Source organism: Cynocephalus volans, chromosome 3, assembly GCF_027409185.1.
Source record: "Cynocephalus volans isolate mCynVol1 chromosome 3, mCynVol1.pri, whole genome shotgun sequence".
NCBI lineage: Eukaryota > Metazoa > Chordata > Mammalia > Dermoptera > Cynocephalidae > Cynocephalus > Cynocephalus volans.
This window is the reverse complement of record NC_084462.1, coordinates 42,365,796-42,390,977: the sequence shown is the minus strand read 5'-3', so window position 1 is coordinate 42,390,977 and position 25,182 is coordinate 42,365,796. Positions and strand designations below refer to the sequence as shown.

Genomic DNA, 25,182 nt, shown 5'->3' with positions numbered 1-25,182 from the left:
AGACCCAAAATATGCCATCCAAAAGAAATTTTGTTTAAATATATAGACATAGGTTACAAAAGTAAAATGATAGAAAAAGATATACCAAGTAAAAACTAATAAAATAAAAGTGAAAATGGTTATACTAATATCAGAAAAAGTAGACTTCAGAACAAGGAAGGCTACTAGGAATAAAAAGAGATATTGTGTAATAATAAAGGAGTTAATTCATCAAGAAAACATCACAGGTTTCTCAAAAAATTAAACATATAATTGACATATGATCCAGCAATTTTACTTCTTGGTATACACCCCCCCAAAACTGAAAGCTTGAAAGCAGAGACTCAAACAAATATTTGCACATCAATGTTCACAGCAACATTATTCACAATAGCCAAAAGGTAGAAGCAAACCAAATGTCAATCAATAGATAAATAGATAAATAAAATGTGGCATATGAGGGGTCTTCAAAAAGTTCATGCAAAGATTTGTATTGTCTTTTAATTCTATTTTTCCATGAACTTTTTGAAGTACCCTCATATAGATACAACAGAATGCTATTCAACCTTAAAAAGGAATGAAATTTTGACATATGCAACAATATAGATGAACCTTAAAGACATTATGCTAAATGACCCAAAAGGACAAACATTGCATGATTCCACTTATGTGATATCTAGAATAATCAAATTCATAGAAACAGAAAATAGAATGGTGGTTACCAAGGGTTGGGGGGTGGTATTGAGAATTATTATTTAATGAGTACATATTCTCAGTTTAAGAAGATGAAAAAGCTCTGGAGATGGACTGTTGTAAAAATTGTGCAATAATGTCAATGTATTTAATGCCATTGAACTGTGCACCTAAAAATGGTTAAAACAGTAAATTTTATGTTATGTACATTTTGTCACAATAAAAAATACATCATAATCCTAAATGTGTATGCCTGACAACAGAGTTTCAAAATACATAAGCAAAAACTGATAGAACTGAAAACAGAAATACACACATCCACTATTACAGTTGGAGACTATATTCCTCTGATAGTAATTGACAGAATCGGTAGAAAGAATACTGGCAATGATATAGACATCCTGAAAATAGTATCAACCATCTTGACCTAATTGTCATTTAACAATACATTACCTGAACCAGTAGAATACACACTCTATTCAAGTGCACATATAACACTCAACATGATAGACCATATTTGAGCCATAAAGCAAACCAACAAATTTAAAAGAATTAAAATAATAAAAATTTTATCCTCTTACCACAATAAAATTCAACTAGAAACTAATTACTAAAACACATTTTGAAAATCCTGATATATGTATTTGGGGACATTTTGAAGTACTCATTTTAATATGATTATTTAAAATACACTTTTAAATAATCTTTCAGTCAAAAGGAATTTGAAAGTGGAATTATAAAATATTTTTTAATTGTACACAACAGAATTTTTGAGATGTACCCAAAGTTCAGAGAGAAATTTATAGCATTAAATGCTTATATTAGAAAATGAGAAATGTCTCAAATCAATGACCCAAGCTTCCACCTTAAGAAACTGGTGGGAGGTGGGGGTGGGGCGGGGGCGGGGAGTGGCGAGGGAAAGTGTATTGTTTGTATTCTGTGAGTATTTTTTTTAATATATATTTAGTGGCTAAAATCACAGCCTTGCTACTATTGGAGTCATTTTCCACTTTCTCAGCATGAACTCACTTGGTGCCATATTTTTTTTGCTGTGAAATGAGTTCTTTGATTAGATGCAATCTTGTGTGAAACAGTGAATTAGGGTAGGAAAAGCTAATCCATATTCAGAATAAGTGTCTGTTCCAGTGAGGACAAATCAATGTCCCCTTCATGGTAGAATGGGTTCAGTGGAATCACTATCTTTGTGCTATATTTTTCTATTCAAGAATAGAAGCTCCATGAATTGAAGAACTTACTCCTCTATCTCCAGTGCTTAGGAAGTTGCATGCCACATAGGGGCTCAGTATTTTTACTAAATGAAGGGAAGAACTTGTGTTCTATAGCACAAAAATTTTGCAGGAACTTTTCTTGTTTCTTGGGTTATGTTTACCTCAAGATGAGCTCTTCATCTTTCTCTTGCAGACTATATTACTTCTTCCTTTTCCTCTCTTCTGTGTTCTCTCATTCTCCCTGTTACAGTATGTATATACAGTTGCTGAGCCTTTTTTTTTTAAACAGCTTTATAGAGAAATAATTTATATTCCATAAAATTCACCAGCTTAAAGTGTAACTAACTGGCTTTTTTTCACTTAGCATGTTGTTTTTGAGATTTATCCATGTTATAGCATGTATCAGTATTCTACTTTTTATGATGGAATAATATTCCACTGTATGGATATACTACATTTTGTTTATCCATTATTCATCAACTGAACATTCGGGCTATTTCTACTTTTTGACTATTATGAACAATGATGCTATGAACAAATTTTTGAGTGTACATGTATTTTCACTTCCTTGGGGCATATACCTAAGAAGTAGAATTGCTGAGCCACACAGTAACTCTGTTTCACACTTTTCAGAACTGCAGACTGTTTTCCAAGGTGGCTGCACCACTTTACATATCCACCAGCAACGTTATGAGGGTTCCAATTTCCCCCCATCCTCACCAACACTTGTTATTGCCTTTTTTGTTATAGTCGTTCTGGTAGTGGTGTATCATTTCTTTTCATTTTGTTCTCCTGTAAGGGGACAACATCACGATACTGTGTGAATAAATTCCCATTTATTCTTTTTCTCTGAGCATTTGAAAGTCGTAATTTGTGTTCTATGCAATGTTCTGTCACCTGATAGCTAGAGGTGAGGCAGGGAAGAGCTCAGCAGAGACTGGCTCTTTGTTAGAGTATCTGGTCTCTGGTTTCTTTGGATTTTTTTTTTTTTAATTTTATGTTATTTGAAGCTTTTAAAATTAATTAGTGTATTTATTATTAGCATATTCATTCTTACAAATCATGATTATTTCTTTATGCCCTTTACCCGACCTATCACTTCCAAACACCCTCCCTCCCTCCCCCCCATTTCTAGCATCCTTAGGTTTTGTTCTCTCCTTCTGAAAATTCAATGTACTGTTGTAGTCTTTTCTTTTTCATTTCTTCCTTTTTCCCCCTTCCTCCTTTCCCTTCTTCCTCCTTCCCTTCCCTCTTCCCTCCATCCCTCCCTTCTTTCCTAGCAGCCAGTTATGAGCATTCTTCGGATTTTCTAAATGTCCTGAGCCAATGTTTTCTTCCTCTGGTTAGGGAATGGATTTGATGACACCTAGGGGGTCACCGTGGGCTTTGGATCCTTCCTCTGGCTCATCATGGAACCTCCATATCCATCAGAGAATCCAGCCTGTCTGTGCCGTAATCCTTCTCACTGGTCTCTTCCCAGAACCCCTCTTCACTTCCCCTGGCAGTAGCAGGGAAAAAAATAAGTATCCCCCTTCTCCCAATTAACCTGTTTTCCTTGACAGTAAGAGTTCCTGGATTTTGCTGATTCAGCAGGACCATTTGTGGGAGTAGCCTCGCATACCTGAGCACTATTTTTTTTTCTTCCCTTTCCATTCTTTGACATTTTTTGGCATTCAGTTATGTCTTTTTGCTTGTTTGCATCTGAGTTTATTTTTTTGTGGAAAGGAGGTGCTGGTTTTTACTATATTGTTTAAGTATTTGAAAAGGGAAATGCTGTGATTGAGCTGCACTCTACCGCTTTACCCAAAAATTCTTAGCAATACTTTCAGGTATTTAGCTTACTCCTGGAGATTCCCCATTACTCATTAATCAAACAGATAGTCACTGTGCACGTACTGTATGCCAGGCAGGGTTCTCAAAGCTGGGCTATAGCAGAGAACCAAAGAGCCCTGCCCTCTTGGAGCCTCTTGGTAAACTGTGCTCAAGTATCTCAATGAAAACTTCCTTATTTTGCATAAAAACAATGTTGTGTGTCAGCCCCACCACCTGTGGCTCATTTGGGAGTGTGGTGCTGATAACACCAAGGCCAAGGGTTCAGATCCCTATATAGGGATGGCCGGTTTGCTCACTTGGGAGAGCATGGTGCTGACAATACCAAGTCAAGGGTTAAGATCCCCTTACTGGTCGTCTTTAAAAAAAAAAAAAAAAAGTTGTGTGTTCATAGAAGACAATTTCAATAACTCAAATTTAAGAATTTATATCAAATTTGCCTAGGTTATAAAATTAACTTACAGAAAATGTACAACATGAGGACAATAGTGTATTATATTATACACTGGAAATTTGCTGAGAGTAGATTTTTAGGTGATCTTACCACACACAGAAAAAGGAAACTAAACAAGATGATGGATATGACAATTTGCTTGACTACAGTAACCATTTTACTATGTGGAAGTACCTGCTTATCAAAACATTTTGTACACCTTAAATACAATTAAAAATAGTAAAAATAAAATTAATTTATATACCATCCAACATTCTTTTGACACTTCATACTCTATCAAAAGTGCTTTCATCAGATATGGCATGGGTATAGGTAAGCCTAAGAGCAGAAGTGAAGAAATATGCCTTCATTTTCAAGCTCTTTCAATGCTGTATTTGAAAAGCTGCATCAGATACATCTTGTTTTCCACTCATTGCTTACAGGATGAACTGAAATCATTTGCAAATTCCTTAGCTGATGTGTATCTAAAATAGATGCAATTCTGGCATAAAGTGTAAAGAAAAAGCACAGGGATAAAGTTGTGTGGTATAGAGAAGATATTTTTACATTTTTAAATCTTGAGGCATATCTTAAAAATTTCTATTTATAAGCACCATAAACCAGAGTTGTTCCTTGGCAGTTTGCAGAAATCAGATTAACATGGTGCTACAAAGAAATATTCACTCAAAGCTAATTTCTATATATTGTCTCCCTGCAGCCACCTCAACTGCCAGTCTCTGTAATAGAACAGCAACATAACCAGCACCACTTTAGACAAGCCCAAGTACAAAATGGTGCTGTCCACCTCCCCCCTCCCCTCCCCCCTTCCCTTTACCAGAAGCCTCTTGACTTAAACAGAAACCCCTTTTGCTTCTGCAAGAATGCAGTTCTCCACCCCATCCACATTAGCATAATGACCCTCCTTGATGGTATCAGCCAGCCCTTGGCGAACTATATAAGTTCTACCAACCCCATGCCTGGTGCTGTCCCCTTTTCAGGGCAGCCCAAGGGCTGCCTGCTACTTTGAGCACAGCCCAGCAGATTTGCTTCCTTTAATAAAGCTTGAACCATGCCCGGCATCTCGGCTCACTTTCTTTCACTCTGGACTTTAACAAACTCTTCAAAACCAACAAGACATCCATGGCATTAACTTACTCAGCAAATACATGAGAGTGAGACATTGTGCTAGGGACAAAGGTGATAGAATAAATGACATAACACCTCCCCGTGAGGAATTACTAGGGAAAGATGGAAGAGTGCTGACAAGCAAGGTAGAGATTCTTAAGATGAAAATAATGACAAGTGGCATGCTGCAGTGATAAATCCTGAATTTCCAGAGAACCATCAGTAGAGGATGGTTGGCCAATACGGTTTCCCACCTGTGTAAACAGGTTCCCTATCTGATATCCCTTAGTCAGATCTCATGGCACACATGCTGTGGTCTGAATGTTTATGTTCCCCCCAAATTCTCATGTTAAAATTTTGATCCCTAAGATGATGGTATTAAGAGGTGGGGCCTTTGGGAAATGATCAGGTCGTGGGGGTGGAGCCCTCATGAGTGAGGTTAGCGCGCTTATAAAAGAGACCCTAGGGAGACCCTCCCCCCTCCCACCATGTGAGGACACAGCGAGAAGTTACCATCTATGGGAAGCAGACTCTCATCAGACACCAAATCTGCCAGTCCTTTGATCTTGGACTTCCCAGCTTCCAGAACTGTGAGAAATTTCTGTTGTCTATAAGCCATACTTCTTGTTATGGTATTTTGCTATAGCAGCCCAAAAAGACCAAGACAAAACAGGAATAGAATCAAACATGGCATTTTGCTGCCAGCAGAGGCCCATGGGATTTGTACAAAAGATCACACTCACCCTCCCTAGTGCCCGTTGAAAGTGTAGTTTTATTCTGCAATTTCTTTTAGGGGCTAGCTATGTATGAGTTCCTCATAAATTTGTTTAAACTGTATTTGGAAGTCTCCTTATATTTCCTGCTAGTTCTCCATCTCCAAGGCCATCAGCTTCACCAAGTGCTTGTGATGAAGGATTCTTGATTGGCTTATATCCTTTGGGTTCCAAGGCTAACCGCTTGTGTAAACTTCTTAGAATTTTGGAACAAGTTCATTCATGTCTCCTTTTGAGGATTCTGAATCTCTGCACTTTGGCCTTTCAAAGACTGCAGCTTCATTATTTACCTCAGGCCTCAATGCTGTAAGGATGGTCAACTGTCAAGGAAGCTGCTCCATGTTTCCTCCATGAGAACATGGACAGCTAGTAACTTTCCACCTTGTGTGGTTGTAGAGATTCTCCTCTACATAGAGCCAAATGAGGAGATTCAGGGGAAGTTTTTACTATAGTTAGCAAAGGAGCTGCTTCCTGCAGAAACAGGTCCTCTTCTAAAGAAATACCTCTTTACAAGGCATTTCAATCAAGTCTCATGGGTAAGTGTGTTTTCCTTCGAAGAGAAAGATCCATGCAAACTGGGCTACTCTCATCCTATAGTGCTGCCCATGCTGTGACAAGTTCCTACAAAAAACTTCAGATTGGATGTTCTGGAAGCAGAACAGGAAAGCAAATGTAATGGGGAAGCACCACCTAGTGACCAGAGCTAGATGTGTTATTCGACTACACCAACTTCTACCCCATCAGAAGAGATTCTGTGCTTCCAAAGAAGCCCACTCTTAAGTGGCAAGTTATCACCAAAGTGATTTAATCTCCCTTCAGGTAATCTATAATTAAATAATCTGGTGAAGAAAATATGATCTATCCCTTGAGATTTATGGGGATATTCCCAAAAGATATTTTATAGTTTCTAGATCTGACATGGGAATGGTTAACAGTCTTCTGGCTATTAAAGACATGCGGATGTTTAAAAAGCAGTACTCAGATACCCAAATTTGAAAGAAAAAAAATGCTAAAAATTTTTAAATGTTTTAAAAGCAACCTTAAGGAAAACTCATTTTGTATTAATAATTGTTTTTTTCCAATAAAGGGTCTACAACAGATCTATAAAGACTCAAAAACATTTATACATTTCAACTGTGTCAATAAACCAGCCAATTATGACTATATCTGCTGGAATTGAGTAATGCCCTGAAAAATAAACATTTTACTTCTTAACAATAAAGGTAACTTGTTATGATTATTCAAGGTTGTATTTTAATATAGAGAACATACAGAAAGGTCTACAATATTTCTTAGAGTAATTTGCAGTTTTATTAATTTTTCTGTACTCTTCAACCTTTTATATTACTAACGAAATTCAAATCACAGCAACTAGACACAAAAGCTCTGTGGTTTACTTCAAACAATCATATATAAAGATCATACTACATAGATATTACATTGGTAAGCTTACACATCTTTAGGTAGATAACTTTATTTAGCTAATAGAATAAAAATTCTTCCCATTTCCTGCAATCACAGCTGAAAGACTTTTCAAGACACATTACATTCAAGCTGGAGATACAAGTGATACAGTTTGACTTAAGCAATACAAAACTAAAATCAGGAATTAAATGGACTTTAAATCACTGCAAAATTTGTCCTTCTGGCTTAAATAAGTTTAAATTTTTTCATAGAAAAAAAATGTTTCAGGCAAATAAAAACGAATCCCAGATTAGCATGGTTCAGTGTTTCATTTCTTTATTTTACCTTCATCAAGGCAAGCAAAGTACAGATGCTGTACATTAAAACATACAAACACATTACTCACACCACATCAACCCCCACAGGCAAAAGGACTTTTTCTAAGCACTGCTCTTTTCTGAAGCACATACCACAGCTAAATGTACAAAGAGCCATCTGCTGGTCCAACGTAGCCAACTCCAATTAGCAAGACGTCTATTAGTGTCCATATTCCCAGGCCACCAAAGCTGAAGAGTTTGCCGAGGCCTTCTCGCCACTGGCCCAGGTAGAAACGGTCTGCTCCAAACCCACCAAGGGTGATGCTGCAATAGCAAAGCAGACTGGAATTCATAGGATGGTCTCCACCCCAGCTGCAGCCAGCTGAGGTTTAATAACCACGCTAAGTCTTATTTGTGGAAGAGCCTCAAACTATCTTAACCCTCAATTAGAACACAAATGACTCTTTCACAAATTTACATTACCAAACAGTCACGGGCAAGAAGATTGTTTAAATGTCAAAAGTAAACAGACAATTTTCAACTGTACTGAAATGTAATGTTATCTTTCAAAGAAAAGTAATCGATCTCACTGCTTTTTATTCAAAACAAAGCAGTGACCCAGTCTAACCAGAAGTGCGCTAATGTAGATTGAGTCAGGAGCTGGAGTCTTGAGGCAGCCAAACCCATCCAACTGACCAGGATCAGGTCATCTAATTTTTTCAGTCACTCTTCTCTAAAAATTTAGTGTTAGAAATTAATGACTTCTAAGGTTCCTTCAAATCTAACAATATTGAGACAATATTTATTATTGAAAATTTCAAAACACATATAAAAGTAAAAAGTAAAGAGAACAGTACCATGACCCAGCTCCAACAATCACCAATATGTGGCCAAGCCTGTTTCATCTACACCCTCCCCTTTCCCTACTGCAGAGTACTCTGAAGCAAACCTGGACATTACCTCATCTACAGTGAATATTTTGAAAGAAATGATTTTAAGCTCTGAGAAGAAAACTATTCTTAATTTATACAAGTTAGTTGTAAATGTACCATGGTAATGTAAGATGATAACAATGTAGGTGAAACTGGATTAGGGGTATATAGGAATTCTATCTTTGCAACTTTTCTGTAATTCCAAATTAAAAAGTTTATTTTAAAAAAAGTCAGTTGTTAGTTTTAATTTGAACCATTGCTGGCAAAGACTGGCCAGTTATCAAATCTTTTTGTTATTTCTAATTTTCTATCTCAGACTCCTCTTTTACTTTCCAATTACACCTTCCTGCCAGGCAGGATCCTTCTCTTTCCCCAGCCCAAATCCTAATGCTGTGGTTCTCAATAAGGGGAAATTCTGCCCGCTGGGGACATATGGCAATGTCTAGAAATATTGTGATTGTCATAACTGGTCAGGGGGTGAGGGTGAGGTTAGCCACTGACAAGTAGTAAGTAGAGGCCAGGATGCAGCTAAACATCCTACTGTGCACAGGAGAGCCCCATGACAAAAACTCTTTGGCCCAAAATGTCAACAGTGACAAGGCTGAAAAATCCTGCCCTGTTTCACACTACAGGCCTCAGGGTCTCAGGATCTAACTCTTAAGATTTCAGCTGTAGATTACATAACTTTTTAATTAAACTGTTTCACCATGATTTCACCTGCCCTTCCATCTGGTGGGAAGAATTGGTACAATTTTTTTAAAAACTGGTAAAAGACTTAACAAATACAAGCACATTTTTATGTAAGAATTACAGGTCTATACTTATCTCTTGGTGGTGAAATTATAGATGATTTTTTAATATTTTTCTCTGTCATCTTTATTTTTTCCAGTTTTCAATACTGAGCATGTATTATTTTTATAAGAAAGTTACTTAAAATTTAAACTATATATCATAAACCCACCTATTTTAAATAGTCCACCACATTTTACTGACTAAAGGTGTGTTGAGGATGGGAAACCCTAACTGGCTCAATGACTCATTTAAGTCATCTCTAGCATGCGATGGCATATTGGGAGAAAGCTAACGTGCCTGCCATTAAATTCCATGAAGGTACGGGTCTGATCATCTAAAGTCACGTGGTAGATCTACATGAAGGATAAGCTCAGCTGAGCCCAATGTCTGAAAGATTCCACTGACTCCAAAGAAATACAAATGGCATTTTTAACTTATTAGTAATAATGCTTACCTTAGAGCCAAAGCAGTAGACCACTTATAGCCTCCAGTCCAATTGCAATACAGCATTTTGGGAAAAGTACGGTTACCTTAAAAAAAGAAAACCGCTTTCCATAGAAACATGAGTATAAAAACACTCTCAAACAGAGACTTAATTGTAACTAATGGCTTCATAATTTAAAATCTAAAGTCAACTCTCTTTACTGTAACAAATATTTACTACACTGACTAGTACAAAGAAAGTCCTTATCATTTATAAGAATAGATTTAATACTTAAGTCAGGTAAGCTACGGTTATGGCTTGAAGAACGTGAGATGCCTGACAAGACGTATGGCGAAGTTAGGAGTAAATAAGTGTGGCACTGGGACAGATAAATCATCCAACAGGGAAAGAGAGAGAGCCCAGAACCACACATATAAACACAACATGTATCACAGAGATCACAAACACATGAGCAGGAAAGAGCTCAGGCAGCTGGCTATGCATGTGGGGAAAAAAGTAAAGCTGAATCCACCGCACAGAATTTTCCAAAAGCAATTCCAGGTGGATTTATAAATCTAAAATGTGAAAGACCGAACTTAAAACTTTTAGGAGAAAATATAGGAAACTCGTTATTAACGTGGTAGGAAAAGATTTCTTAAACAACAACAAAAAAGGGCTACGAAAGACTAATAACCTAATTACATTTTTAAGTTCTGCTCATCAAAATATACCAAAAAGCAAAAAAAAAAGAATTCAAAATCTGGCAGAGTTTTAGGGACACCTAATGTTAGTATTCTAAATATAAAATAATTCTAGAAATCTTTAAGAAAATGACAAAACTTAAGGATAACAAGTGTTGAAGAGGATCTGGATCATCAAGAAGTTATATACCGCCAGTGGGAATGTAAATTAATAAAATCATTTTGGAAAGTAACACACTCTGGAGAGTATATGCTAGATGAACTTCTGCACATGTGCAATCAGAAGTGTATAGAAATTTTGAGAGCAACTGCAACAGCAAAAAAAAAAAAAGGCAAATACTCTAAATACATAGGATAAACTGTGATGCAATCTTACAACAGATTATTACACAGAAGTAAAAAACATAAATAAGAGAAGTCACAACGATGAATCTTAGAGCCGTAATGCTGAGAGGAAAACAGTCCCAGAAGACTACAGCCTCACATTTTATACAGTTCTACAATGCACCTTACTGAATAATATGTCATTCTATAGTTTATTACATACATGTGATAGAACCATAGAAAATTGAAAAAAAGAAGTGAGATGAGAAAAAAATTCAAAAGGGTGGTTACGTCAGAAGAGGAAGTAGAGCAACTAGAAGAAGACAAAGCTCTCAGGCAGCTGCAGTGGTACTGGTACTGTTTTAGTTAATTCATGTGAAATTCAATTACTGTATATTATGCTTTATACCTTACATATTTTTTTCATTTTATCAAATATTACATTTAAAAAGATAACAAAATTGTACATTTTCTGGATGCTTTTTTAAAGTTCACTAAGTTTATTAATGAGGATTGGCACAACTAAAAAGCTGCTGATAAATGTTTCTGATTAAATAATTTAATTTTCAAATTTCTGGTTAAAGTCGCTTAAGTAAACTTAGAGAAAAATATTTTGCTTACAAATTCCCTTCAACTCTGACTTACCCAAGCAATGAATGTGGTCCCGCACTGTGCAGTTGGCAATATGGCGCTGCCGAGGACAGGACACTGTCATGCAGCTGGTGGAACTGGAACACTCATAGTCTGTTTCAGGAAGCTGCCAGCAAAATCTGCAAGTCATGTTGATGATGAAGTTCTTTTGGGATTTGAAGTCTTGATCCTATGTACCAAAGGACATAGAACTAATCAATCATAATACTGCAGTTTGTTAATATAACCATAAGACTACAGTCATATGGCACAAAATTTCTAGAACACCTAACTATATTTAGGACCTAGTAGTAAGTGGCAGAAGAATAGGCACCAAAACAATATGTGTCCAAAAAAATGTATATGGTATAATCCTATAATCATAAAAATATATACCCAAAAATATATACCTGAGGGGAAAGAAATCTAGAAAAATTCACATCAAAATAGCAAAGGTTATCTCAGGCTGATATGATTATTGCATACCTTTTGCTTAGCTAAATTTTTCATAATGAGTATGTGTACTTTTGCAACACAGAAAAAAGGGAAATTGATTTTATAAAGTCATAGTTACAGATAGCTGGAAGGAAGAGATGAGTTCCTCTGTTGAAGGTGACTGAGCCGCAAGTTAGGCGGCTTTTCAAGACCCCTGATAGCATAGTCCATTGTCTTGCCTCCACGTTCCACATCTTCCCTAATATCTCCCAGCATGGTCTGACACCTCAGGGCTGTCACTGCAGCTTCCACCTCCACAAGCACTTTGCATGATTAGCCAAGAGGTAGCCTAACTTAGAACCATGTGACATGTAGAGACTCAGCAAGTGTTCATTGTTGGCCTTAGCTTTTGAGACCAGAGATTTTTTTCAATTCAATTTATAAATTCATTACTTTGTTTTCTGCTTTGAAAGGATTTCTGTATTCTTTTTACTCCCTCTTGACATTTTATTGCAAAATGTATTTTTCAAAATCATTTTTACACAGTCACACAATCACCTCTGGAAGTATCATATTAATTTTTTTTGATCAATGTAAAACTGCTTTTTATGGATAGTGTTCAAATCTGGGTAAGGCACCACTCAATTTAGGCAATAGTGTTTTTTAAACATCTGCTTATTTTTAGTGATAATTTAGAAGACAATTTTGCGGGTTTTTTTTTTTTTTTTAATAAATGGGTTTTTTAAAGTAGGTGATACAACAAGGTACACATTTCAAGACACAACAGAAGCGTGAAGAATAATGAATGGCCTGGCCTGGCCTGGCCTCCCTGGGTTGAGCACTGCTTACCCTCTGCACTCCCAGGGAAAGTCTATTCTATGCACAGGAAAGTTTATGTCATACATTTAACTTTCCCACTGATATCTACTTTTCACTTAATTTTGCAGATATCAGTACACATCTCTAGAGCTGGCTACTTCTTTTTAATGGCTGCAATGTGTTTATTCCATTACATGGTATACCATAAATAGTTCTCTCTCGAACATTTAGCCTCTTTTGCATCTTTTGCCTTGCTGAACAATGCAGCTGAGAATATCCTTATACACACTTATTCACATTCGTGTACAATAATATCTGTAAAATAAATTCTCTACATATGGAATTGCTAGGTTAAAGGTGATGTGCATTTATAAGTCTGACATATGATAAATTGCCTACAAAAGGATATCCAATTTGCCTACCCACTAGTAAGACATGACTATTTATCTCTTACCCTCACAAACTCACAGTATTATCAAATTAAAAAAAATAATTTTTGCCAACCTGACAGGTTAAAAATGTATTAATATGCTAATACATCTTTAATAAAAAATAAAAAATGTATTAATATTATTTAATTATGACAAAATTACACATTTTAATGTTAAAAGTCCATCTGTATTTCCTTTCCTATGAACCATCTATTTGCTCATGTCCTAATACCATTTTTCTATAAAGACTATCATGTTTTTCTCATTGGCTTTTATTATGGATATCAGTGTATTTATTATGCATCACATACGTTAGAAATACTTTTTCTTAGTTTATAATTTGTGTTTTGCCTTTATGCTTTTTTAGGTTATGCAGAAATATCTAATTCTTAGTAGTCAAATGTACCAATTCTTTCTTTTATGGCTTCTAAATTTTATTTCATATTTAGAAAATATTCCCCACTTGGGATTATTACAAAAACTACCTCATGTTTTCTCTGGTACTTCATGGTTCCATTTTTCACATAACATCTTTGGTCTACCTGGTATTTATTTTAGACAAGACAGAGATTCCACTTAATTTTTTTCTAGAGTGCTACCCAGGCATCCCAGCATTTATTGAATCCATCTTCTCACTACAGACAGAGCAATAGTGACTCCTTCAAAAGCTCATCCACAGAGAAAAGACGTTACCATCTGCTCCCCCCTCCCACCCTCTGCACATTAGCTGTCATTCCTAAGAACATAGAACTTATCTGAAGGAATTATAACTGCTTCAGATATACTAGTAGACTGAGATCTTCCCCAAATCCTACAAAGCAACATTTCTGTCAAGCACATTTCCAGCTGGCATTGACTGGCTTGACAGTTACCATTATAATTGGAACAGTAGAGATCTAACATGGAAGGGACTGCAGGCTTTTAAAATTTCTATTTATATATTTAACAGGGCAGTTATAAAATAATAAAAAATATTTATACACTTAACAGGGCAGTTATAAAAGAATTATTTCAGGATCTCCCCCCAATAGTCAAGTCTAAGCTGCACTTTTAAGTCAAGGTTTACAATGAATTTATTAAGAATAAATAATCTGCAGTACTTACAACACAGGTAACAGAAGGTTTCACTGTACAGTCAAAAGTGACAGGCTTCCCATAGACACAGGAGAAATTTGTCGTGCAGTCTATACAGTCTGCAGGAAGTCTGCTACACAAACCATTGCTTGGACACTTCATCACATAAGGTGGGATTTCGGTACTCTCTGTGAGAGGTGACAGAGAAGCTTATTCTCTCACAATACTGATCAGAACAGAAGAAAACAACTGTCTGAGGTTAAGAGACAAGATCATTAGCAAAGAAAGACTGTGCTGGCACAGAAAAAGAAGGGATCTGGAGTCACAGACCCCTGCAGTTGAAGCGGGGTTCTGCAACTAGCCAGTGGTGTGAACACCTGCCTCCCAAGTGGCCATAAAAACTAAAGGTGCTCATGTACAACTAATGTATGGAAAATGCTAGGTACAAGTTAGAGGCTCAAAAAATCTACCATTTTATAAGACGAAAAACTGAAGCTTAGATATGGTAGGGTTTGTGTAAAATCACAGAGGAAGTCTGTGGCAAAGCTGGAACGAGAACCCAAATCTCTCCATTTCCAATCCAATGTTCTTTTCATTTGAATTCACTAATTTGGAATTTAAGTCACTGACACCCTCAGAGAACTGACTCTAGAAAATGTTCAGTCATTATTCTCCACAGGTACTTCAATAAGCCATAATTTGCTAATATAACATTCACAGTTCTATACTACCAAAGCTCAAAATAATTCTCTATTTTACTAACTTGTACAACAAGTTGTAACTTTTTTCAGCCAAACTAACCAGGTGTGCAATATATGTTAACCAGTTAAGAGAGGATCAAAACTGTAAGTATTCTTGAGAAGAAAAAAGGATTTTCAAAAACATGCAAGACAGACAAAAAATTCTTGTGCTTTCTCTAAAAAATAATCTGCATTTTTAATTCAGGTACCTGCTGTCTTTTACATCCAAATGAGAATTAGTAAAATACCTCTGCCGGTTGCAATTCATTGAAATAAAGGAACTCTAAAGGGATGAAACTACAGAATCAAAAGTTCCATTCAACAAAACACACTAATGCTCACTTACAACTGGTCCTACTTAAAGTCACTGTATTAAGTGGGCAATTCTACAAATACCTTTTTCTTTTCCATTGTCCTATTACTAAGTAGCTGGAGGCTGGACACTTAGAATCACAAAGTGAAAATGACTTAAGGCAGCCTTAAAGATGAGGAAACTAAAGCCCAGAAGGATGAATAACTTGTTCAAGCTCCCAGTGGCACATGCAGACCTAGACTCCCAAGTTGACGATCAGTCCCTCTGTGATCCTTTCCATTTCACACAGCCTTGGGAGAGCCTTTACTATCCAACTCAGGAACAGGGTTCTAGAAGTAGAAGAAATTTTCTGAAGAGAAAGAAGCACTGGTGGGAGGTCATCTTGATGGATGAAGTGGAAAAATAACAGAAATAAGGAGCTAGAAATAAGAAGCGTAGGACTGGAAAACGTCAAAGGGCATTCAAATACGAAGACTGTCCACTGAAAATGGCCGTATATCTGCCCTTAATTCACGAAATCTAAAACACAATATAAAAAATATTCAAAACCGTAAAGTGACTTGGTATACTAAAAGAAATTTTATGAAAAATAGAAAAGAGAAAGGAACTGCTACTGGTACCCATTTACTAGAATAGAAAACGTCTAGTAACCTGCTGCCCTGGGAACTACTGTGAATGTACGTGATGGACCCGGACCCTTTACTGAGCCAGAGGCTGCTACTGCTCTAAATTTAAGGATCCTACAATTAAGAGAAACACGTTACCCCGCGATATGAAAGTCTTGGCTTGTGCGGTTAACACGCAGGGTCTACACCAGGCCAATAACTGCTCGAGAAAACCTCACGGCTTGACTGCCAGAAAACAGAAAACTAAGGGACGAAACGCCAACAGGGTCCACACCAACTAAGGTCTACGGGCAACGGGAAACAGAGAGTGGCATCATCCAGTTCTGTTTCCCCGACCCAGAAGCCAGGACGCGCCAGACGCGGGCTGCAGCGACCACCGCTCCGCGCCCGTCACCCAGCCTCCTCCCCGCGACAACCTCCACTGCCGCCCGCGGCCCGGACGCTTCCCTCAGCTGCCGGTGCCCGCCCGCCACCCCGCCCGACCCGGCGCGGACCCCCCGGCCTCGAACTCACCACCGCCCGACAGAATGTAGAATTGCGAGAGGAAGAGCAGCACTCGGCACAGGCGGCGCAGACCCCGCAACGAGCCCGCTGCAGCCGCCATCTTGCCGGCGCGCGCGCATTTCCGGGCCGAGGGACGGGCTCCGCGGGGAGCGAGCGTTCCGGGCGTGACCCGAGCAGCCGCGACGCAGGCGCATATCGGCTCTGCGCGCCTGCGGCTCTTTGTGTTTCGCCTTAGGGGTTCCATGTGGTCTTCGTCGCCACCGCGCCCGCTGGGGAGTCGGTCCTGTGGGATTGCTCGGTTGCCAAGCGCCCCCCATGCCGTTTGACGAGGTGCTCCCCTCTCCTCCCACTGCTGGAGACCGGGCAAGGTCACCTGGGGACCGAAACTCAAGCCTGAAGTGACCGAAAGCAGAGACGGGCACATTTTTCGTGGGTGCATATGTGTATTATTATTTTATTAATCTTGGGTGGCCGGTATGGCGATCCGAATCCTTGACCATGGTGTTAGCATCACGCTGTAACCAAGTGAGCCAGCCAGCCGGCTCAATATGTATGTTTGGACATAAAAATTGCTACTGCGTACTAGAAACCGTGCAAAGGTTTTGATGACATCACATTTAATTTCATATTTAAGTACTTATTTACAAATGAAGACGCTGGCCCAAACACAGCATGGGATGCAGCCCCGAGGAGTGACAGGCGCCCGAGGGCCCCACTCCCCTCAGGTCCAGTGCTGGCTCCTTAAGAGCAGGCGGTACTATCAAACACAGGCCCCAGGTGCTGGGATGTGAAAGGAGGATCCAAAGCACAGCCGCTCCCTGGAGAGGGTCAGTCTCAGAGGGGAGCCACAGCCCATAGCCCAGGCCGCCAGGCTCCCTGCGTGCTCATGGCAACCTGTGTCTATTTCCATTGCAGCATACTTCGTACTGTGCTGTCTTCCACCCGCCTGCCGCAAGATCATGAAGGGATCTTCTGACTCCACTCCCTCATTTGCACGTTTGAGGAAGTAAATACATAGAACGTTGCCTGGCACAGAGTAAGCACTCAGTAAATGTTAGCTTTAAAAATTATATCACACAACCCGCACCTTATACTACTACACAGGACTGATATATAACACCAGCTGTTTCACTGTTCACTTCCTTTAGGAAGCTAACTGAATGATGAGTATGTAGAAAAGAGAAATCATGTCCTAGGTTTATTTTACATTCTACCTAGCCAAATAAACACTCAAATACTTCTTGCTGAGCAAGTAAAGTACTCCTCTCAGTTAAAATCTGAAATCTAGTTGTGTTTATACATCAGTGGAATGTCATCCCATCAAAAAAGTAATTTAACTCTAGGTGAGCAGTTTACTGTGGTATATAGCTCATGCCTGAAACACTGTGTGATCCATTTTATTTGGGAATTAATTTTTTTCTAAAGATGAACAAGGATCAATTATGAATTAGAAGCATTAAAATTAAAAATCTATAGTGCAAACGACACATTCCACAAGACTGAATTTCTTTGAGATTCAGAGTCCTTTGTCAGTAACGTAATATTTAGTACTAGCTGCTTCTTTTGTGGTTGTTGATTAGTTAAGTAATAATTCCAATTTTGTAGATAAAGTTTCAATGTGAATTTTAGTAAAACAGCCATAAAAATACCTGAGACATTATTAGAAAAGAACATTTTCCTCTATATTCAAAAAAGCTTTGCAGACTTTTATTTGAAGCCCATCTTCTGAAAATCACAAATCTTAGCAATAACAAGCCACAGTCCTTATTTCCTAGTGTTTCCTTCTTTCAAAGAATAATGTTTCCCCATTTAAGTCACTCAAGGCATTGACTGCTTGAACGTTTCCCAAGTTGATCCTCTTATTGTCCTCAGAGCACACTACTGAACTGAATGTTGTATATATACCAGCTACTCGTTCATTGTTCCCTTTTCTAACTAGGCCACAAGCAGACCCATCAGTGGGTCCAAAGTTCTTCAAAGTACCAATATGTTAACTAGTTAAGAAAAATACATTTCCAAATGTCAAAACAAAGTTACATAGGAGCAACTACAAGGAAAGGGCTTCAAAAGTCTTCCTCAGCATGTAGTGTACGTGATTTCTTGAGATTCTTTAATTTAGCAATGGCAGAAGTTACCAAAATCTCTCCATGAATTTTGTTGTCTCTTGTCCGAACATTTACAGCATTATTTATCTTTTCCTTTTCTCCAACCACTGTAGAAGGGAAAATAAACATATTTTAAATCAACAATTTACTAAACATTAAGTCAACAGTTACGTGACATGTCTTACTGAGTTTTTCTTCACTATTAATCACTAATATCCATTAGGTTCATCCTCTGATTGTTAAGTTTCTTGAGGGAAGAAATGACTTCTATTCCCACCTCTCTATTGCCCATGTGAGAAAACAGCTGTTGTGGTCTTGGGGTACAAATGGGAGCAGGGAGCTCTGACAGATCCCCTGACTCCACCTGGCGTACTTGATGAGTCAAGGGGTGGACACCAGACTCATGCCAGCCGCCAGAATTTTCTGGAATGTGGGTAAAATGTTTTTCTCCAGTGACCCATATTGTGAGACAATGCAGAAACCTGCAGTGATGTTTCTTGCCACGTGGAAGAAACTAGTCCACAGATAAGTGAGATAAAGTAGATATTCAAGAAAAGCATGAAGAACCAGAGCAAAACAGGAGCCAGAAATGGGAAGAAATAGTCCTGGTAAGGGTTGAACTCCTGGTTACTCTTGGTTTGGCTATTTAATTCTACCTTTCCTGTCATGGGATATGCTAGTACCCTTCCAATAAATTCCATCTCTGTCTAAGCTAATTGAGATTTCTACCACCACAAGAAGCCTGGTAGAAATACCACAATACCTACTAAAGAGTCAAACATTATCAATGAAAGACTGTCAATAGGACAACTCTGTACATATTTATCTTGCCTTCTACAAACTTTTTCCGCTTCCAGGAGATAATAGTATTACACCTGCAATCATATCAATGTCAGTTTCTCTTGATTTGGGGATCTTTTTTTTTTTTTTGTGACCGGCCGCACCGCGCTCAGCCAGTGAGTGCACGGGCCATCCCTATATAGGATCCGAACCCGTGGCGGAGCACTGCTGCGCTCCCAGCGCCGCACTCTCCCGAGTGCGCCACGGGGTCGGCCCGGGGATCATTTTTAAAGTCAAAATTTTAGATTCTGCATCCAATTATGAGCCTCAAGGACATTTTATTTTTTCACGTAAATTATGTTTTTTAAAATAATTTTAAATGTGGAATCTCTTCCATCTATTAGTTTATTCCCAAAGATTCCTAATAAACCAGAAAAGCAAAGGAAAATATTTCAGGCCACTCAGGCTGAAATATAAGGAGTATAATACTACTGAAGGGGTCATTTTCACATTTTTTTCATTGTTCATTTGCAATATTAATAATTGCTAGTACTACTATACCAAAGGATTCATGTGAAACTTTATAACTCTTCTTATAGCAAATAACAAAGAGTACCTAGGGACAGCTAACTCAGGAACACCACATACTCTTTTTTTGTGTATAAGTATTAAACAGACAAATTGTGATAATCAAGTAACTGTACCATATTCCTTATTTTGTTTTTTGGAATTAAAGTGAAAAAAAAAAAAAACAGGCACTTAGAAAAATATATACAAACTTAAATTACCCAAAATAAAATTATACTGAGCCAGCTGAGCATTCCGTATTTTCTTATTTAGTGTACAACTATGATCTAAGTCAACATCAGCCATGAATCCTTCCTCAAAAAATTCATTGGATACCTAGAAGAAAATCAAACACTTTTTTTATTACATTATTTATGATAGCTGGCCTCCAAGGGATGCCCAATGTTCCTACCTCCTGGTATTCATGCCTCGAGTAGCTCCCCCATGTTGTATCAGAGTGACCATAGACTGCACCTGTGTGTATGTGTATCTACAGTGACCACACATTGTACCTGTGTGACCACAGAGAAGGGTGGAAGTGATGGCATATCATTTCTGAGACTCGTCTATAAGAGTGCAGCTTCCATCTCTCTTAGGTCACTTGTGCTGGGGGAAGCCAGCTGCCATGCTGTGAGGACATTCAGGCAACCTATGAAGAAGCCCACATGCTAAGGAGCCAAAGTATCCACCAGTTCTGTGAGTGAGCCCTGCGGACACAGCCCTGGCCAACAGCCTGACTGCAGCCTCATGAGACACCCTGTGCCAGAACCAACCAGCTACACTGCTCCCCAGTTCCTGACTCACAGCAACTATGAGATAATAAATGTTTGTTGTTTAAGCTGCTAAATTTTGGCATAACTTGTTATACAGCAACAGAAATAGAGTATTCTTCCCTAACAGAGCCATGTGGAAAAGGATAATTTAATTATGAGATGTTTTAAAATACCAATTTCTCAAAAACATTAAGAAATAAAATAGTTCTGATACAGCTACATAGACATGATTCATGTGTTACTCCCAATTCCTGAAAACACAAGTTGTTAAATTAATGTGTTAGTTATGCAATATTTTAAAGCATGAATGACATTTCAGGTCAATGACTGACATAGAACTCATGCAAGATGACTGCATACTTTAAGTGTCTTTTATTTTACCTGGAGTGCATATTCTTCACAAGTTGGCCCCACAGGGATAATCAATACCTGACGAGGAGACAGCCAGAAAGGCCTGGAAAATATGGAAAATATGTATTTTCAAGTCTAATAATGACCAGTTATTATGTGATTAAAAAATAACCAAAAATTTTTTTAAAAGACTTCATAAGAGAGCAGTTTTGGTGGAATGGTGTGGAAGCAAACCAAACTATATTGAGAGCTAAAAGGCAGTAGACAAAAGGGACAATTTGTAATTCTAAGAAAAGGGAGGGGAGAAGGGGTTGGCAGACAGATGAAGGCTGAACATGCAATGACCATATAACCCAGCAATTGCACTCCTGGGCATTTGTCCCAGAGAAATGAAAACATATGTTCACACAAAATCCTGTACACTAATGCTCACAGCAGCTTTATGTATAATACCCCCAAACTGGAAACACCCCAAATGTCCTTCAGCAGGTGAACAGTCAAACTGTGGTGCGTCCACACCATGGAAGAGTATCAGCAATAAAAAGGAACCAACTATTGATACTCGAAATAACAAGGATGGATCTCAAGGGAATTCCCCTGAGTGCAAAACAGCCAATCTCAAAAGTCTGTGTACTGTATGGTTCCATTTATGTAACATTCTTGAAATGACAAAATGATGGAGACGGAGTAAAAATTTGTGATTGTCAGACTAGGGGACAGGACTGGGATAGGGCATGTGTGGCAATAAAAGGCAGCATGAGAATTTTTACAAGTGGCCAACTGTTCCATAACTTGACTGGTGGTGGTTGCTCGATGTATACAAGGCAAAAAAATCTTAAAGAACTAAATACACACATACACACAGATGAGTGCATGAGAAACTGGTGAAGTCTGAACAAGGTGGTGGACTGTATCAATGTCTTCTTTCCTGGTCATCATACTGCACATACTTTTGCAAGATGTTACCAGTGGGGAAAACCGGATAAAGGCTATGCTGGAACTCTCTGTATTATTTCTTACCACTACATGTGAACCTGCAATTATCTCAAAATATAATTTTCTTTTAAAAGATGGAAGGGTGGGTATAAGCAATGTTTGATGTCTGCCTTTTCCTATGTCATGATGAGTATTCGGTTTGAAGATGGAAGAAAATGCAGCAGAGACTATCCCCAGATGGTACTTTGTGAATGTACACATTTCAATATTTATTTTAATGACAAAAATAAAACAATACATGATAAAAGAAATAATATATATGGTAAAACACAGAAACACCTTGTATAAAATGAGAAGTAAATATTTCCTTTGAGCTGTCTCACCCATCGCCTGCCCCACTCCCCCCAGGGAGCCACATTTGAACCATTTCTACTTTTAGTAGAGATTTCCTCCAGAGGCCTGCAGACATCTGGTGTCTTGAGGTACAAGGTGCAGGAGCAGGCCCTGAGTCCCCGTGGCAAAGGACGGTGCACCCAGCCCACTGGCTCCTTCTCCAGGCTCCCGTCCACTAGTTCTCTTTAGTTGTTTTTTGTTTTTTTTCCACTTTTATCACTAAACTCTAGTGCAAGACACAACACACCACCATCTCTCACCTATGTTACACCATTTAAAACAAAACCAACAAATGTTTTAACTCATACTTAGGTAGCATACATATTCATACCTATATTTCTGGCTTATCTGTAACTTTACCAGCTTGGAAACTCCATGACATGTCAGTATATTTCTCCAAGACCCCAAATAAACTATCAGGGATATACACAGACTCTCCAGCTACCTAGGACCTTTGGAAGACCCTGTGTTTGAAAAACTTCCCACGTTATGTTTCCGGCTCAGAAATTTGCTTCCCCAGCGTCCCCAGACACAAATGCCAGCATGCATGCACATGATCCTGGTTCTGCCAAGCAGATGTACAAGCATGACATGTTGACTTGGAACAGAGTGGCACACAGAAGGAGGCAACACATGGAATCCATTCTGGTAAGGGTGATACAAAGACACAGAGCTTTCAGAGGAACCTGTGGCAGTGACCCTAGCAGTAGCATCCAGTGCCCAGAGTTATAAGGACTGTGCCCAGCAATAGTAGCAGTGGGGGCAATAGATTCTGAAGAGAGAACTAAACTGCATGAGAAGATGCTCACTCAACTTCTTAAAAATGGAATGGGAGGCAAAAATTTCACAAGTGGTTGCTGGTTTGTGGTATTTCCACTTGCAACGTCACAAGATGTTATCTGCCAGCTGGTGCTGTAGCAGCTAGTAAGGCCAGCTATTTCTGAGTGCACGGTGATAGTAGTGAATCTCGTACTGTCAGCTCAGTGCCTTACTTCTTTGCTATAAAACTACTTCCATAGTCAGAACCATTGTTGTGTTTCTGACAGCAAAAAAGTCTCATTAAGTACATACATGGCACGGATGGCAGAAGCCTGACTGAAAGAACAAAGCAAAATCTAGTTGATATCCGATGTAATCAACCACCACAAAACAGCTGGCTGTTGCCCCTGGTTACGGTGCCACACTGGGGATCAGGACTGATCACTACTGACGGTAAACTGAGTCCTCAGTAGCCAGAAGGAACTTACTAAGGGAGAGTCCATGTCATCGAGCCATGCACATTCCTAGTGGCCACTCTGTTCATGAACCACTGAGCAGTTGCCAGGGGAAAACAAGCTGATGATAACAACAGAATGAGTCCTCTTTTATCTGAATGTTGAAAAAGTCCTCAACAGTGAGGGCCTTTCGGGGGGGGCAATACTACCTTCGTGGCCTTCATGGCCCATTCTGAGCCATCATCCACATTCCTCTTCCTGAAATCTATCTGTCATTTATTTTTCAACCTAATTACTGCTAAATCTCTGACTTTGTGGCCAGAGCAGTAACCAGAGCCTCATATCAGTGTAATTCCATACCTCTGGCCATTTTTCCTTCTAGGCAAAGAGGATTACAAGATACACCATTAAAATTCTGCACTCAAGTTACTTCCCTTCCCCACTGCCATCCCTCAGTGGGCTGTGCTGCTGGAGCTGTTCTCTTTGGGTTTGTGCCAGCATATTGTTCAGGCCATTTATGGATCAGGTTCATATGTTTTCTTCCTCGGTCAATATCGCAGGGACCCCTGGAGGTAAGCGACATGGGTTGAAGGGGGAATGGCAGTGGGGCAGGAGGCACCTAGTAGTGTGGGCCATATGTTTTCCAGAGGGTAAATAAATCTTTGAAGGGCTTGAGATAGGTGAGAAGATAACTCTTTGATATTATTGAGTTCCCAAAAAGGTAAGTGCTACAATTTCATGTCACTCAGCCTTTGTTTTCTGATCTGGCAAATGGAATAAAAATTCTTTAATAGCTGTTTGGATAGTTGCTAATTATAAGGCAGGAACTGCCAATTTTTTCCTATATATCTTCTCTCATTAGACATGACTGATAAGAACAAGAGACATAACACTCTTCTCTTCTGTATCACTCACCATTTCCCTCCATAGTTTTCTGAGAGAATGGCTATCATTCTTTCCACTGATCCCAAAATGGCTCGATGAATGATCACAGGTCTCTTATCATCCCCATCCTTACTAAAAAATAAAAATTATACATTAAACTTTTTTCTTAAGATCAGATAATAACTTTATCTTCTTACCTTATATTTAATTTTGACTATAGATTTAGGTTAGTATTTTTGTATATCTCTCCATTAACATTATTTGAGTGACTGACTTGTTTTCTCAAAACAAAAGACTACTTTGCTAATTTTTTATTTTTAAAACTTTTTATTAGAGAACATTGAAAATATACACTAATGTAGACGGAATAGTATATTAAATTCCCACATACCCTCTCATCTTCACAAAATGTCAACTCTCAGTTAATCTTATTTGATTTAAATACACACCATTCCTGCCACTATCTCCCCCTTTGTTAACCTCACTTTTCAAAATGTTCCTGATATTTGTTCTAGAAGTCCACCAGTCAAACGCCCTTTACAGACCTTGGGCCCTCATGACACGCATCTGACATTTAATGACACCCTCCTCTCCTTCATGAAAAAAGGGAAATGCAAATGATGGCCATGAATTGTAATGAGGTAGGCATC

At 38.5% G+C, this 25,182-nt stretch overlaps 2 protein-coding genes across 3 annotated transcripts in view; both read right to left on the bottom strand.

The window, feature by feature from the left end:
- Positions 1-7,350: 7,350 nt before the first annotated feature.
- Positions 7,351-16,642, bottom strand: TM2D3 (TM2 domain containing 3). Its single transcript, XM_063091061.1, has 5 exons — positions 16,538-16,642; positions 14,376-14,533; positions 11,602-11,776; positions 9,962-10,037; positions 7,351-8,107 (listed from the first exon to the last, which is right to left on the bottom strand). Exons 1-5 carry the CDS (start codon positions 16,626-16,628, stop codon positions 7,942-7,944), a joined length of 666 nt encoding a protein of 221 aa, XP_062947131.1. The 5' UTR covers positions 16,629-16,642; the 3' UTR covers positions 7,351-7,941.
- A 1,571-nt stretch (positions 16,643-18,213) lies between these two features.
- The window catches only part of TARS3 (threonyl-tRNA synthetase 3), a 65,837-nt gene continuing 58,868 nt past the window's right edge, over positions 18,214-25,182 (bottom strand). Inside the window, exons 16-19 of one of the 2 annotated variants that reach the window (XM_063089257.1) lie at positions 24,563-24,664; positions 21,135-21,207; positions 20,202-20,316; positions 18,214-18,740 (exon numbers count right to left, since the gene is read on the bottom strand). In XM_063089257.1, coding sequence (XP_062945327.1) covers positions 18,592-18,740; positions 20,202-20,316; positions 21,135-21,207; positions 24,563-24,664 — 439 coding nt within the window. In that variant the 3' untranslated portion in view covers positions 18,214-18,591. The remainder of the gene's footprint in view (positions 18,741-20,201; positions 20,317-21,134; positions 21,208-24,562; positions 24,665-25,182) is intronic. The other variant, XM_063089258.1, reaches the window with a different exon arrangement.